Genomic DNA, 17144 nt, shown 5'->3' with positions numbered 1-17144 from the left:
AGAGAACTCGTATTTTTTTGTGTACTTATTATACAAGGCACTGCATAGATACTGTTTTGTTAAATCTGTGAAAAAGGTATCGACATCTCCATTTTACAGTGGAGAAACTAGAGTCTTAGAATTTAACTTCACCAGGATCATATGGCTGGGGGGAAAGAACAGATGTTCCCAAGGCTTTGCACTTTGCAGAGCAATAGATTGCTTCCCTCACGTGTTATGCTAAGAGGTTTGGACTATCTGTTGTTAGGGAACGGTGGGTTATGAGCAGAAGCATGCCATGGTCTGCTCTACCTGAACAAATAGTAGCTGAAATGGTGCCCAGTTTCCACCTGGTACAGCACACAGTTCCTGTCTAAAAGGAGGTTCAAGTAGTTGGAGGAGGATACTTAGATACCTCAGGACTAAGAATTCAATAGAGAAAAGTATAAAATAGAATGAAATTAGGTGAGATAAGTATTTTGGAATTTGGAAAATGGTGAGTGAGAATGTTTTAATTAAGAAATAGGATTTGGGGGCGCCTGGGTCGCTCAGTGGGTTAAAGCCTCTGCCTTTGGCTCAGGTAGTGATCCCAGGGTCCTGGGATCGAGCCCCGCATCGGGCTCTCTGCTCAGCGGGGAACCTGCTTCCTCCTCCCTCTCTGCCTGCTTCTCTGCCTTCTCTGATCTCTGTCTGTCAAATAAAATAAATAAAATCTTAAAAAAAAAAGAAATAGGATTTGAAAGGGGAGGTGAACCATGAGAGACTATGGACTCTTAAAAAAACAATCTGAGGGGTTTGAATTGGCGGGTGGGTGGGAGGTTGGGGTACCAGGTGGTGGGTATTATAGAGGGCACGGATTGCATGGAGCACTGGGTGTGGTGAAAAAATGATGAATACTGTTATGCTGAAAATAAATAAAAAATAAATTAAAAATAAAGAAATAGGATTTGAGCCATTTCTTTCAGGTACAGTGTGATTAAGAAGGTAGAGAAAGGCAAACATCTTGGAAAAATTGGCAGAGATGGGAAGGAAAGACAGGAAAGCAGCCAGTCAGCAGTGGTGGGTTTGTATTGAGGAGTAGAAGGCAGTAAAGTGGGGGAAAGAATGGCACCAGATTTCATGCTTACCTCTTCCCCATTATGCTAAGTCTGTACTTGCCATTTTGGTTTAGCCTTGGTTCTTAAAGGGCATCATTCACTTTTTATTACTTCAGAGTCCTTCTAACTAATTATACTGGGAGTGAATCGATCATTTTGTAATGGTCTGTTTTTATTTTATAGTTTTTGTTTTGTTTTGTTTGGGTTCATTTTCTCGCCATTGGTGAGATTAAAAAAAAAAAAGGCTCTCAGAGTATCTTGTCATACATCTAGGCTTTTGTGGCTTTCGTTTTATAGATGCAGAATGGGCTGTATTGGCATCAAATCAGTTGTCTGTTACAGTTCTTAGTTCAGTCTAAAAAATTATTTTTGTACATGTCCAGTTTGGCTAATCAGAGAAACCTGTAACGTACTACTTTGCTATATGTCCCTCTTTAATCTTGAGGTTTCTCTCTTCTCCCCATTGCTGGTGATGTTAAAACGTAGGTTATTTGGAGATGCTCGATCAGGTTTATTCTAAGATTCAGCCTTTCCCCTTAGCTCATAATTTTAGTCCTTAACTCATATTTTTAAAGCATAAAACAATTATTTGAGGAAAAAATTAAGATAACACTGGTGAATACAACACCTGCAACATATTTGCGTAGATAGTGGTAAGAGTTGTACTTTTTTCCCTTGCTGTTTGTTGTTGTTGAGGCTTAATACTGAGACAGTTTTTCTAAAGGTTTTTCAAAGTTGACAATCTCCATACATAAGAATCTCCTGGGATATTTGTTTAAAAGGTGCTGTGATTTATTTCCCACCTAACAGTTACAGCCTGTGGGTTTGGGTGGAATAAGTAGAGCCTGGGAGCATATATTCTTACTTCATATCCCAGGTGATTCATATGCGTATTAAAACTTGAGAACCTCTGGACAAAATAAATCCCAGCATTAGTCCCGCATAACTGTTATTGTTGTAGTCAGTCTTCTGTTAGCTAACTTCATTGCTAGTGTGTCTGTAAGCGAGGTCGCGGATTCAGTTTGCTTACCCTTTTAAGTGTAGAAAAGTTTAAGGCTGTTGCTGCTAACCTCTTCATGTTTTCTTTTGAAAAAACATCATCACTTTGTATGTGTAAAATGCTATAAAACCTCTCGGGTAATGACAGCTGCACTGTGGGAAAGGAGTATTTGCAGACTTTGAAGAGAAGCAGGATACATCCCATTCTGAAACATTGCCTGCCTGAGGCATAATTATAGATGATTTCTAACAAAGTCAGGAGAATTTTCTGGATGATTAAGACTATGTAAAACAGATTTTATGGTGGCATCTCACAGCAAGGAATTTTTGGAACACAAACCAACATGAGTTCTTGGGGGCGGAAGGGGATGGGTGGGAAGAGAAGATGGGAGGGATTTTCTAGCTTACAGCTATTTCCAAGACATGGTAAAATAAAATTCACTGTTTTTGTTTTCTTAGTTCTGATGTGCTTTTATAAAACCTGAATCTTTAAAAAAGAGACAACTCAAAGAAATTGCAGTGGTTGTATTTGGCATTTGGTGTAGTGTAAATGCTTCCCAAATTCAATAAGTGTTTGTTAATTGAATGATCATCCTCTGCCAATTCTTGCGGAAGCAAATATAGCTCTTGTGAGTTAACATTTGAATTTTTTGGAAAAGGTAGTAGAAACAGCGCATCTATTAGGGAAACAAAATTATAGTAAGTGGAAAAGTTTGGGTGTATCAATTTCTTTATCTCTTAAGTTTTTTCTAGAAGAATCACCTCTAATTATAGGGTAATGAATGGGCATTCAGGGAGTCAGAATATATGGCTAGAAAAACAATGAATGTTTGTTATATTCTCTGTCACATTTAATCTAGACCATGGTGTATCATAAAAAGCTTTACAATAATTATTACTTACATTTAATGAACATTGTTCATTTAATCCTTAGAGTTGCTCTAGTAACTTGCCTAAGGCCACATAGTTAATAAGCAGTGATCTACCTTAACTTCCTGTTTTTCTAGATTTCATTTCTCTTGACCAACCTTTTGGTGATAAAGGGAGCATTGTAAGAGCAGATTAAGTTTACATAATAATTCGTTTTTTTTTCTTTTCATTTCAATGTTTTATTACTTGTTTTTAAATTTTTTTAAAGCTATGCTTGCAATTCAGAGAACACACTTTCACTTGACATAAATTAGAATTTAATAATAATGCTGTCACTATATGCTAAGAAAGACAAAGTTTTTCCCCCAAAAACTAGGTAAATGACTGTATTGCAAAAGCTAATGATTAAAATCTGGAGAGAAAAGGATATGAGTTATTTCCAAAGTATAGTACTTTGCATTTTCATTTGAGAAATCATTTAATGTTTATGGTTTCATTGGAGTTAAACTCTGTTTGACACTATTGTTCCTATACATGATCATGAGGCCTTGCCATTGAGGACTAAGTAGTTGTGATATTAGATAAGACTGGATTTCGGGGAAACAATGATCAACTGTTGATTTGTTTAGAAGCAGATAGCAAAATGAAAATGATTACATGATAGGGATTGGTGTTTTAAATAACTATTCAGAATTGGAAATAGAATTTATTGTCCTTTAAAAACTTTTGGGATCTATTCACACCTTGCACCGACTCCCCAAAAAGGAGAAAACTTGGTGGCGGGGGGATTGAAGACTCCTTGCAACGCACATGTGATTCGTTGTGATGTGAGACAAGTGTAGTATGCAGCTTCCTTGAACTCTTAACTGCAATGGGATAGGCTCTGTACTTCCGTCTAGCCCTTCCGTTGGTTAGCATGTAAATACGCTGGTGAGACTGGAAGCTGCCAGCTGAGAATATGACGTGATTGTTGTGGGTTGGGGCTGACTAAGCCACATAATAGAAAGAGCCTGAGTTCTCCATACCATGGAACTGTCATATCAGCCCTGGGCCTTTGTGCTAAGGCTGTTATTATGTGTGTGAGAGAGAAATGAACTCCCTCCTGGTTAAGCCATTACTATGTTTAGCTTTTTGGTTTTGTTTTGTTTTGTTTTTCATAGTAGCTAAGCCTTTATTTTAACTTGTAAGTTTGGTGCACTTGACTGGATAAAATAACTTAAACACGGCAAAAAGCACAAAGGCTAAAGCACGAAACTGCAGGAAAAAATTATTCACAGTATGTGTTTTTAAAAAGGTTAATTTTTATCAAGTATTTCTAGATTAGAAAAAGTCCCCCAATTTAATAGAATGTTGGTTAAAGGTAGTAAACTGATTTCACAGGAAAAGATACAACTCATGAAAATAAGAAAAAAGATGCTCTTGTAATAATAAGAAAAAGAAATGAAAAAAAAAAGGCACTAAGATCTCATTTTCATAAACAGATGAAAAGATTGATAAAAGGCCTGAATGGCAGAATTACTTATGACTCCCAGTGGCTTACCCCTCACCTACTGTGCAGCAGCCACACCACACTGTCCCCCTCGCTCGGGCCATGTCAGCCTTTGCAGTAACACTGGATCCTCCTCACCCTTTGCCTGGAATGCTGGTTTTTTAGGAACCCAGTAGGCTGTCAGCTCCTTTGCCCAAATGTGCTCTTCTCAGTGAGACTTGCCTTGCCCAGCCATTTGGAACTATAACACCCACCCTCCCATTTTCCTTAAACTATAGTAATTTCTTCCCCCAGAGCACTGATTTGTCATTTACCATTTCATTGTTTTTCTTGTTTATTATCTGTATTGTCCCACCAGAATATAAGCTCCATAAGTGAAGGGACTTTTTGTTGTTGGTGGGGGTGTTCCCTGAAGTGTCCTAAGCACCTAGAATAGCCCTCCTCATAAAATTGTGAAACATTTGTTAAACTGATATATCAAACTATACTATATATTAGTAAAGCTGTGTGGAAGTATACAGGTAACTTGCTGAGTACCTGCGGAGGACAGTCTGATACTCATCAGAATTACAGTGTACGTGCCCTTTGACCCAACAGTTGCACTTCTGGTTACCAGTTATAGTCAGTAATGTATGCACAGGGGTCACTCATTGCACTTTTGATTTATTATTTTTAAATAATTGCAAATGATTAAAAACAACAGAAATGACTGTCACCGGGGTTGCTTAAAGCAAATATGGCACATCCACAAGAAAGCTGTACTCTCATAAAAAGATCTCTAAGAGCGCAAAGATCTCTCTAGAGTGTGCTGTCTTTCCATAAAAAGAAAGAAAAGACAGTAGAAGGAATAAGAATATATGTCCATTTTTCTGTGCATACATATAAAAAAATCTGAAAGAATATCCAGAAAGTGTGGTAGAAAAATGTGGGAGCGTGGTAGACTGGAGAAAAGGTTTTGAAGACCGAGTTTCACTGTTTACTATTCTATATTTTGATTTTTGAAGAAGGGAAGTGTTTTCAGTCAAAAAAATTAAAAGATAAAACTCAGGATGGTAGGTGCAATAGGTCTAAGGAATATTTAAAACATTTAAATATACTGATAAGTATCTTTAGCTTATTTGGGGGGATAAAAGATGATTTAAAAAATGAAATGGTGTTTTTATGTACTTGTTTTATGCTATTTCATCATTTTTTATGATTCTGAAAGGAAAATGGGTACTATACTTTGTACTATGTTTGCTTTGATTTTGTTGTTGTCATAGATAATCATCTGATTTTGTTATCTTTTTTTCCAGTCCTGATGATATTGGGACCTGCTGGTATATCCTTCTATCTGGTTCCGTGTTCATTAAGGAATCCATGTTTCTTCCAAGAAGCAGGTACTGTATAAATATTATGTAACAGATTATCCATGAAGCTTGAAATCCTTTTGCAGAATTGAGTTCTTTTGCGGAATTCTTGTCTTCCGGTTTCCTCTTCTGCTGACACAAAGCAAGGTAGTACCTTGGGGCATTGATCTTTAAGAAAGGACTATTTTACGTTTAATCACTATTCCAATCTCTTTAACCAAGAAATAGAAAAAAAGATGTGCTGGTTACATGTCCATTTGTTATAAACAGGAATATACTGTCAGGCTGGTTTAGGGCACATTTGTTCATCTCTGCCTCTGTAACAAGCAGTCTCATAAACATCTGAAGGGAAGTAAAGAAAGTTCACTGAGACCACATGGGACCAGAAATAGAAAGCCAGGGACTGTCGTCAACTTTTCTGCTTCTCAGGACCATATGGTCCCTCATTCTTGCATTTCTCTGTGGACTGACTTCCTGCTTTCTAAGGCTGTTAATGCCTTTCTTCCTGTGATTTTGATTTGGATATGCTGACTATTGATTTATGACTTTATGTTCTGAATGATTATGTCATTTGATGGTAGTGCCTATATCTTTTCTTTGGACTCTTTAGTCTACATTCTCATTGGCTGGGCTTGGAACAGATGCATACCTAGTTCCAATCAGCTATGACCAAAGAGGGTTAGGACTTACCTGTTACACATGTGGCCGCCTATGTTTAAGTTCGCTGATTGAGCGTGTCAGCCACTAAGTTTTACTCATTATTTTTTACCCCAGTTGTCTTTTGTTCACAATTGAATATTTTTATTTTGACTAAAGTGTTTAAAATTTTAACTGATTAAGGGTTCCCTGGGTAGCTCAGTCGGTTAAGCCTCGGTCTCTTGATTTTGGCTCAGGTCATGATCAAGGTTGTGGGATGGAGCCCCACATTGGGCTCAGCCTGCTTGGGATTCTCTCCCTGCCTCTCCCCTCCGCCTTGTGTGCCCATGCACACACACTATCTTTTAAAAAAATAAATAAAATAAATAAATAAATAAAAAGAATAAATATATTTATTTAAATTTACTAAATAAATATTTAAATAGGCAAAACTGATTAAAGCATAATGACCATCTACCCTTCTGTAACCTAACTCTCTCACAAAAATATTAAAGTATATTCTTGAATAATTCTGAATGGGTCAGAGGAGATGTTAGGAATGTATTTTAAAGATATGAACAGGGGCACCTGGGTGGCTCAGTGGGTTAAAAGCCTCTGCCTTCGGCTCAGGTCATGATCCCAGGGTCCTGCGATTGAGCCCCGCGTCGGGCTCTCTGCTCTGCGGGGAGCCTGCTTCCTCCCCTCTCTCTCTCTGCCTACTTGTGATTTCTCTCTCTCTGTCAAATAAATAATAAATAAAATCTTAAAAAAAAAAGATATGAACAAACTTTTATAAAATGTCAGAGTCAGTGGGACAGGGAGAGATTATACAGGCCTGGGTGTGGTACTAGAAGGTGTTGGGATGGCCTTTGCAGGCCAGAATGTAGTGAACAAGTGCCAGAGGCTCATTGCAGCTACTGAAAAACAATCGCTGGTGCAATTCCCAGGCCTCTTTGCCCTTCTTCTCTGAGAGCCGATCTGTAGGCCTTACTCTCTTTGGAAAATCGCCCCATGAGGGAGAGAGGCTCTGTTGCCTTTGTGTGTTGTTCTTATAGTAGGCAGTAGTTAAAGTAATGGTGATAGCGTTGGTGGTGGCAGTAGTAGTAATACAATGATGACAGAAAAATAGCTAAGGTTTTGATAGTGCTTTCTGTTTACTAGGCCACCATTTTAAATCCTAAATACGTGTGTGTATGTGTGTGTGTGAGAAATCATTTAATATTGCAGCTACCCTTTGAGGTAAGTATAATTATCATCTGCATTTCATGACTGATGAAACTGGCAGGAGAAGATGGCGGGTGGTTGTACCTCCTAGAATTGTGCCTAGAAAGCCTGTAGTGTCCCTGTGAACCAGCTCCTGTAATTGTAGGAATTCTGTTTTCCAGAGGAATGGCAAATTGAGTAACAGTACTCTTCTCCTTCAAATATAGGACCTTCATTTTGGTCCCTTTTTGGAGACTTTGAAGAATGTATAGGCAAACAATAATTAAACATTGTTATATTTTTAAAATTATGTATAATTTTAATGTAAAAAGTAATAATAATTACTGTATAAATTAACAAAGATGAAGAGAAGGAAAAAGTCACTTATAATCTCCTATACAAGATAATCATTCTGTAATATTCTAGTGTTTTCCTAGCTAGTCTTAAATGTATGCATTCTGCATACTTAAGAGCATACTTAAACAATTTAATATCTTGTTTATTTCAATTAAAGACTATGTGCACCCATATATGTTGCCTTATAATACTAAAAACTCTAAAAGGCTTACACTTTATGCATATTAATGTCTGTTTAATTGTTCAGTTATTTGAACATTCCATAGTTAAGTTAATAAATATAAAGGTACATTTTTGATACTTTTTGTTATAAATATTGCTTTAATGGCTGTCATTTGAAATTAACTCATCTTAAAAGACAACAGAGGTTAGTGACTTCATTATTTTGATGGAAGGTCTGTTGTGTAAACTGAATCTATAGACTGAGGTCCTAGAAGAGTGAAGGAGCCTGTGATGATCTTTTTTGACTACCAGCCATAATTAACTAGTCAAGTAACAGCTTGTTCTAACTGCTGGAGAGGGAACCTAGTGTTCAGAAAACTGCTGTTCTAGAAGAAAGAGGACTTGCAGTTCAGACCTATTTTATAAACACATTGGACCCTATGTCCAATTATTTAAAAAGATGACATAAGTAACTCTTTCTCTGGCTGGATGTCAAATGCTTGCAAGTCAGTACTTTAACGGGATGAAGGAAGGAATGGTGTTTCAGTCTGAATGACAACTAGTACTATATATAGGCTGTTTCTTCATGTTGCACCTGTGACATTTGCTCTAAGTTGTTTGTTTCCTTTGGTGATGTTGCCTTAGGAATAGTGCCAATACTGTTTTAATAAGGGGTCTCTGCTGGTGCTATGCTAAAGGTTGACATTAGTGATTCATATATATTTCTTTCTGCAGAGAATGTTGAGGTTTGATTAGAGGATAATATGGGTGGACGTGTTAGTAGCAGTCTAATTTATAAAACAACTAGTGCACAGATGATTCTCCTTGCTTATTGTATTTTTATCATGTTAGCCAGGAAATTGTTTATTCGTATATATAATAAGTAACCAGCTCATTTGCTTAAAAGCTTCAACTCCTGTTGACAGCTAATTCAGCCTAAACAGTTACTTTTGAATCAAAGTACTTTGAAAAATATTTTTATATTTTTAACTAATTCTTACGGAATTGCTTTGACACCTGATATCATCAAGTGAGAAGGATGATATATGTTGCAAAAAGTTTGTCATTTGACTTCCAGATTTCATTTGCTTTATTAAATTCCTCAGTTGACATTTAGGTCAGCATTTTATGGTTTTAAAAAAGAAATTTTGTTTTTTTTTTAGATAAAGTTAATTGCGGTTGCATACCTTTACTGTGATTGTTAAAACATGGATTTTTCTGTGATAAGAATTACAACATTTATGGAGTCTATTAATTCCTTTGAGACTATCAGTGACAACTTACTCACTCTTTCCTATTCCAAGCAATTTAAGTGATGTAAATGTTTTTATGAGTTTTATTATAAATCTATTAGAAATGCATCACTTTTTGAAACACTGATATTTGTACAGGTGGCCGTAATGTCATTTATAATGTTGTTACATAAAATGTTGCCCTAAGATAGGGCTTAATTGTTATTTGGAGTAAAATTTATAGTCTTGAAGCAATGTACGATTTATAGTAATGTTTTTCTTAAAATCTTATTTGAAATAAATTCAGTTTCTTTCATCAGAAAGATGGTGAGCAGGGTAATTTAGGAATGCAGCAAAGGAATTCTCATTCTCATTTAGTAAAATGTCGGAGGGGACATTTGTTACAGATGAATATAGAAGCAGTGTAAACTGGATGTGTTTTCCAGTCCTATAAGCAAAGTGCGGCAGTCACTAGGTCATACAGGTGGTGTCCACGGTAATAGTAAGTTGATCTGTTAAGACAGTGACAGGCAGAGGGTGGGGAAATATTTTGAGGAAGGAATTTTTCCCCCTTAATTTTTTCAAAGGCATTGTTTTTGCAGTAACAGTGAGGCTGGAAAGCAGTAGATGAAAATTGTCTTATATAAAGTTGCAGGTTTAGAAGTGGGTTTTTTTTTTTTTTGGTAATTTTGATTATTCTGCATAATGGGAAGAAAGATATTAATAGTGCTCAGGGGTGCCTGGGTGGCTCAGTGGGTTAAAGCCTCTGCCTTCGGCTCAGGTCATGATCTCAGGGTCCTGGGATTGAGCCCCACATCGGGCTCTTTGCTTAGCGGGGAGCCTGCTTCCTCCTCTCTCTCTGCCTGCCTGTCTGACTGCTTATGATCTCTGTCTATCAAATAAATAAAAAAATAAAATCTTTAAAAAAGGATATTAAAAATGCTCATTGTTCTATTGTCATCTAAATCAGTATATTTATGGAACTTTAATAGAAATTATCATATACTTCAAATTTTCTCACTTTTAAAATTGTCCCATCCTATGAATGCTGAGACCTATTTTGTAACAAAGTGATAATTTAATAACTTGGGTTAATATGTTGTGTTTTGGCTGCTGGCTTCTTTGAAAGGCTGAGAATTTTAATGCAGGTATTAAAGATAGACTGTGCTTCTAAACTTTCACTTGCTCTTTGGATTGTTAGTAAAGAAGACATTAACTCACAGCATTGGAATCTTTTTCTAGTAATTTATCAATCATTTTACATTTGTTTGCAAAAAACAATGCTAGATATTTAAACATTATTGTTATAAAACTCTCCTTTGGGTTTACATTGATCACAATCTTGGGGGAAAAATGTCACTTTATTTAAGTGTTGAACATGATTTTCTCAATAGAATCAATTTTATCATAGGAGCCTTCAAGGAAGGACCTTTTAATAGAAATGATCATGCATACCATATTTAAGCATAAATACTATTTTTATTGCTCTGATAGGTAAAAACATTCTATATTTTTTATATACAGAGTAGTTAGTAAAAAAAATCTCTTCACTTTGTATCAGCAGCTATAAGTTTGAAGGAAAACTAAGCCCAAGGTAACCATAGTCTAGAAACTTTGAAGATGCCAAGAAATGGGTTGTAATAAAAACTGGGAGCCAGAGGAATTGGGGAGAGAGGGGTGGAGCCTTCCGATACGTGGATGTGAGTGTCTAGCTACCAGGTTGTCGGGCAGCAGACCTAGTGGGACAAGTACACTTGTACACTCTAAGTATAGTAAGAGATTATGTCTGTAATTGGCAAAGCACTGTCCATAGAAACTGCTAAACATTGAAATGCCATCAACATTTAGTGTTGGCTCATAGGTCCTTTTCATATTTATGGGTTATTCTCTCATTCTAAAATCGTTTTGGTAGACTTTAAATTTCAAGGCCTTTTCCATGTCATTTCAAATAGTAGTTGAAGCTGAAATTAAGTAAGTCCTGCTGTATGGTCTCTGAATTAAGTTCTGGAGTATGCAAAAGAAGCAATATGATCTACTCCCTGCTGTCATGTAATTTGATAGCTGGTTGGGGAGTTGAGGCTTTTTTATGTAAAACATGAAAAAATTGCCTAGGTCTTCATTAGATAATACAGTGTAAACTGATCCAGCAAAGACCACACAGAATGCAGAATCCCTTCCAAGATTAGTGGTGTTGTAATGTATGTGGTAATCAAGAGTAGCTCGGAAGGAAGTGAATTTTGAGTTAGGTTTATGATTCAGATTGTTGGACAGTGGTTGCAGAGATCTGGACACAGTAAAGAGCATGAGTGATGGCACAGAAGCAGGACTGAAGGAGGGCAGTTCATACATAAACAAAAGCTTGTGTGGACTGAGTAGAATATGACCCCTTATCTAGAACAGACAAACACTTTAGGGAGTGAACTAGTTGCAGAAGCATTGGTGATGGCGGCATTACTGAGAGGTCTAGTTTACAAAGCTACCTAAATCGGTTGGAAAGGCTAGGATTGTTGGTAAGGTAGGTGTCCTGTAACATTGACAAGAGGTTGGGAGAAATGCACACATCATTTATTTGTATCATGTCGGCTGTGTCCATTTACAAGTGGTGCTTCTCTTTCATTGATACCAAGTGTATCCACAATTTCAAAATTAAAATTATGCTATGGTACTCTCAATAATCACATTTTAAATTAGAGCTGGCAGCTATAATGAGGATAAGTGGGGAAACAAGACATTTAACTAATCAGTTCTGAGAGGCTAAAATACTATTCTCATTATGATTCACATGACAAACAATGAGCTACTTGAGTTTAAAAATCACGGGCCTTCTTTCTGCTTGCCAGTGCTACATGATAAGTTAATTGATTGCTCTGAAACTTGCTAGTGTTTTTCAGTAATAGAAGAGGGTGAAACAATGGAAGAATGATTCTATATTTATGTGATAGGGACCAAAAACACAAATATTCCTTATTTCATGTAAAGAGCTGTATAGGATTAGAAAATCATATTCTTGAAAGACAAGTGTGTTATATGATGCCTTATTGGAGATGAAATATGGCTTTTAGAAAATAACTTACTGGTAAATCATGTTATGGAGGGGTAACTTTATTGAATATTAAATATATCCAAATGGTATATAGGGAGGATGAAGATCAGAGTTCTGGAAATTATGTATTACAGGTAAGATTTACCTTCAGTTAGTGGCCAGATCGTAACAGTGGTGGCATAGATCAAGCATGGAAGAGAAATTGTGGTTACTAAAGAAGGAATGGGGGAAAAAAACAGGAAAGAAAAGGAAACTGTTAAGTCACTTTAAAACTGCCCTCATTGGGTTTTTAAAGTAATGTATTGGTCCTATATACCTTCCTTCTCACATGATGAAATATCAGTAACTTGTAAGAGGATTAAATTACACAATATGTAAGTTTTTCAGAAGTTTTCTTTATAGCCAGCATTACTAAAAGTTTTTTACTTCTTTAAAAGAAAAAATTGCCCCTCCTACCTTTCCTCCCTTCTTTCTTTCCTGTCTACTAACAGAAACCGTAAGATTTTATTTAATTCATATTTGGAATATTCTGAAGTTAGTGGATGATAGAAGAATTAGTAAGGGCTAATAAGTTATAAGAAACACTTATCTTAGACGTCTCATACAACCCATTACCAGTTATGTTGCAGAACCCTAGTGATTGAGGTCTGTAGTTGGTTAGGCATGGAATCATAGAAATATACTTTAAAAAAAAAGCAAAAAACAGAGAGCTGGGGACAGGTCAGGAGGGAAGGAGAGAGAGAATCTTAAGCAGTCTCCACGCTCAGATTGGAGCCCAAAGTAGGGCTCAATCTCATGATGCTGATATCATGACCTGAGCTGAAATTAAGAGTCAGATGCCTAACTGACTGAGCCACCCAGGTGCCCCAGAAATTTACTTCTATTTTAATTTATAAATGTTCAATTTGTTCTATAAATATAAACACACACACATATACTTGCATATATAATTAAAATATACACATATATGCATGAATGTAGATGTTTGTGTGAATCAGTTTCCTATCAGTCTTCTACAGTTATTTTGCCAACACCTAATCCAGTGGCAGTTTTTAAAAAAACCGACATGCCCTGGGGTGCCTTGGTGGTGCAATTGATTAAGTGTCTGACTCTTGGTTTTGGCTCAGGTCCTGATCTCTCCGGGTCATGAGATCAAGCCCCACGTAGGGTTTGTGCTCAGTGTGCAGTCTGCTTGGGATTCTCTCTTCGTCTGCCCCTCCCCACTGCATTCGCACACTCTCTCTCTTCCTCTCTCTCTAAAATAAATATTTAAAAAAAAAAAAGAACAACTGACATACTTTATTGAGATAAAGTATAAGCATAAGCATTCTACTTCATAGATTAAGCATAAGCCTTCTACTTCATAGATTAAGTAATGTAAGTTAAAGAGATAGTTACCATGAATAATGACAAATATGTTTTTCTTTTGAAATGTTAGTCTATTAAACCTAATCACTACAAGGGCCAGTGTCTTAACACTTTCATATTTTAGGAGAATTGTTTACCAAAATGGTTATCAAAAGTGATGAGCATAATGACTAGAACTTATTTCTAGCACCAAACAGTACCCAAGGCTATTAGTTCTGTCCTTTTAAGGTAGTCTTCAACTTGATGCTTAATTAATGTTAATGAGTCCTATCCATCTCTCACTTAAATTGCTGGTCTTCAGTTATATATGTGTATCCTTCTATCTTATTCATTCTACAAATATTATTGAGTTGTCTCTGTGTGCCTGCCTAGAATACAGTGTTCAAACACCGAGATCCTATCTGTGTGTCAGCAAAGCCAAGAGGTAAGTGTTTGAGAAGGTCAGCTTGTTTGGTGTGCAAGGAGTTTCACCAAGGTGAGAACAGAGACGTGACCTTTGGATTTAGCCGCTGGCAGGTCATAGGTAACCTGAGTGAACCAGTCTCAGTGAAATGGTGGAGCTCGTTGGTGGGGGGACAAAGGGAAAATAAAAACTGGTAAAAGAGTAATTTCATCATTACAGGAAATTCATTGTGAAGAGGAGCAGGGAAATGGGGTGGTGGCTGGGTGTTTTTTGTGAGGTAAAGAGAGTTTTGTTTCTGTAAAACTAGAAGATGCTAGTGTGTGTTTGTGTGTTGATAGAAATGATCCTGTAGAGAGGGGTAAATGGGTAATACCGGAAAGAGGAGAGGTAATTGCAGAAGTGGATGAGATCTATAAGGTGGGGAGGTGTTAGCTTTAGGAAGAGTGAAAGAGCTTCACCTTCTTTGCAAGCTTATGATAAAAGCTATAGAGGTCATTGGGTAGATTTGGCAGTTCAAGAGCAGGTTAGAAGTTTTGACAAAAGAGAGAGAAGTTGTGAAACAAAGGGAGTGTTGAGTGCTTATTTGATATTTGTGATCGTAGAGGGGTGTGTGTGTGTGTGTGTGTGTGTGTGTGTGTGTGTGTTTCCTAGGAACCTTTGGCTGTTTAGAGGCAGGCATGGAGAAGCTGGGTATTTGGGTGTTGCTAGGGTTTGTGGTTTGTCAGTTCATATAGTAAAGGGAGAGGTGGGAGCAGGAGTTAAGGGTCTTTTTGGAACTCCAGTCCTTAGGTAGATTTGCTCCAGGTCCCTTGAACTCTAGATAGCATACATGTAAAGCAACAAACACCTACAAGTGTGCTTGACTTCCTGCTTTTCTGTCTAATAATGGCTTTAATAAGTAGCTTGTCACACACTCTAGAAATATCTGTGAATCTTAGTTTTGACCTCTCTTTTCTACCTTGACAATTGTTTTTTGTTTTTTGTTTTTTTTTTAAGCAAATACTTCAGAGTTAGAAATGACAGTATCTAGCAGATCAGCTCTCCATCACCACTAGCAGTGACTTTGGATGTCACCTGTGCTATTAAAGCAGCTCCCCCGTATGCCTTCAGTACTTCTCCCATAGTGTCACCATATTGTTGTTCGAAGCGTGGAATTCTCCTTGATCCTTTGCATAATGAGCTTAAATGACCGTCAACTGCCAAACAGAGAAAATCCAGACTTCTTAGTGGTATGTTTAGGGTAGTGCAAAATGTCTCCAACCTACATTATTCCTTCTACCCACTCCAGACACCCAAGCTGATCATTGTAGTCTGAGCATACCTTTGCAGGCTGTTCTCGCTATCTGGGATGTCCATCTCATTGTGGCTCCCTTCACTCCCACTCCTCCTCATCTGCTGGTGAAAACAACATATTTTCTTCTCTATGAAGCCTACCCTTGTATTCCTTTTGAGATTAATCATTCCCTATCCATACAACTGAAAGACTTTTTGAAGGGCACGGGTTGTGTTATTCATTTTTGCATTCCCATTTGCCTAGCACATAGTAGCCCTTTCATAAGTATTTGTTAAATCATATTGATTCAGGATTATATCTTAACTTGCACTTTAAGAGTTTACCAATACTATGCTAAGATCCTCCCTTTAGAAATAAATTTTCAATAGCCTATGATGTATTAAAAGTCTAGTTAGTATTGAGACGATAAGTCTGGGAAAAGAATGAGGCTGCAGCACGACGGAAGGAGGGAGTCTGGGGATGCTCATGAGAACCTCGTTCTGGCCAGTTTGTGCAAGGGTGCAGAGGATGGGGAGAAGAACAAACAGTGTCTTGTCGAGTATCATTTTGCTTACTGCATTAGTTACAGTTAGTTTTGGTTGTATTAGATGATTGAATAAACACAGCAGGAACTACTTTTATTTTTTGGTCACAGACAAGAACCCTAAAGGTAGATGGTCCGTGATGTTCTGTCTGGTGGCTCCACAGTGTGAAAAGGTTATATGGGCTTTCATCCTTCTTCTCTACTTGCTTACACATGGCTGCTGAATGCCAGCTGTCCTGTCTGCAGTGGGACTAGAAGTGGGAGGAAAGGCAGAAAAACAAAAAAGTTAGCTTCCATCTCTATCAGATTCTTGAAACAATGTCTCTTTTTATATAACATCCAGAGGTACTTATGTGGCCACTGCAGGTTACCCAGGAGTGTAAGACAAGTAGTCTTTTATTCTGCAATGTGATGTGCCCACTAAAAATAATAATATAAAAATATCACTCTAAGGAGGAGGAAAGGGATATTGGAATAGGCCACCAGCAGTCTCTGCTACGTTTGCTCTTTAGTTTCCCCTCACATTCTCTTAGATTGTTACTACTTTTTGTTGCTGGATCATTTCTTTCCCTCAGCCCTAGGATCGTATTTTTCTTAAGCTTATTCACGCTGTTTCAGGGCATACATCATCTATAATTTCTACTTGTCGTATGTAAAGTTGACTCGAGTCCGTGTATCCCCATGACACGCATATATAAGGTAAAGTTACATATTAAAGATTTTAAGGAAATGCTCGGTAGAGTTCCAAATAAAATTAACAGACATGAGCTTGATTTGCTTACAAATGGAAATATTGAGGGGAGAGTTTAGTTGCACTTGGTAAAAATATATCCTGTGTTAAATTTGAAATAAGGTAGATGTTTAAATTAAAGGACTGGAGTAAACATGTAAAAGATACAATGGACTGTATTAAAATGTTCCCCTTCAGGTATTAGTTGTATTTGCTGCTTCAAGATGAAGCATGTTCATTCTGGAAAGCTAACATGATTCTGAGCATTTCCTAGATCAATCTTACCCCTTCTTAAATCATATTCTGACGTACCTGATGCACAGAGCAAAACTGTTCTCTAGAGAGGGAGTTCAGTTGCTGGATCAAGTTGGGAATTTGGTTGCTATAACTACAACTTCACAGATATAAGC

At 37.1% G+C, this 17144-nt stretch overlaps 1 protein-coding gene across 10 annotated transcripts in view; it reads left to right on the top strand.

The window, feature by feature from the left end:
• The window catches only part of RAPGEF2 (Rap guanine nucleotide exchange factor 2), a 249798-nt gene that overhangs the window by 96110 nt on the left and 136544 nt on the right, over window positions 1–17144 (top strand). For all 10 annotated transcript variants that reach the window (XM_059374445.1, XM_059374406.1, XM_059374435.1 and 7 more), the window contains exon 4: window positions 5730–5813. In XM_059374445.1, the coding sequence (XP_059230428.1) occupies window positions 5730–5813 (84 nt within the window). The remainder of the gene's footprint in view (window positions 1–5729; window positions 5814–17144) is intronic.

Source organism: Mustela nigripes, chromosome 1 (genome assembly GCF_022355385.1).
Source record: "Mustela nigripes isolate SB6536 chromosome 1, MUSNIG.SB6536, whole genome shotgun sequence".
NCBI lineage: Eukaryota > Metazoa > Chordata > Mammalia > Carnivora > Mustelidae > Mustela > Mustela nigripes.
The sequence above is the reverse complement of the archived record's forward strand: the minus strand, read 5'-3'. Positions and strand labels throughout refer to the sequence as shown.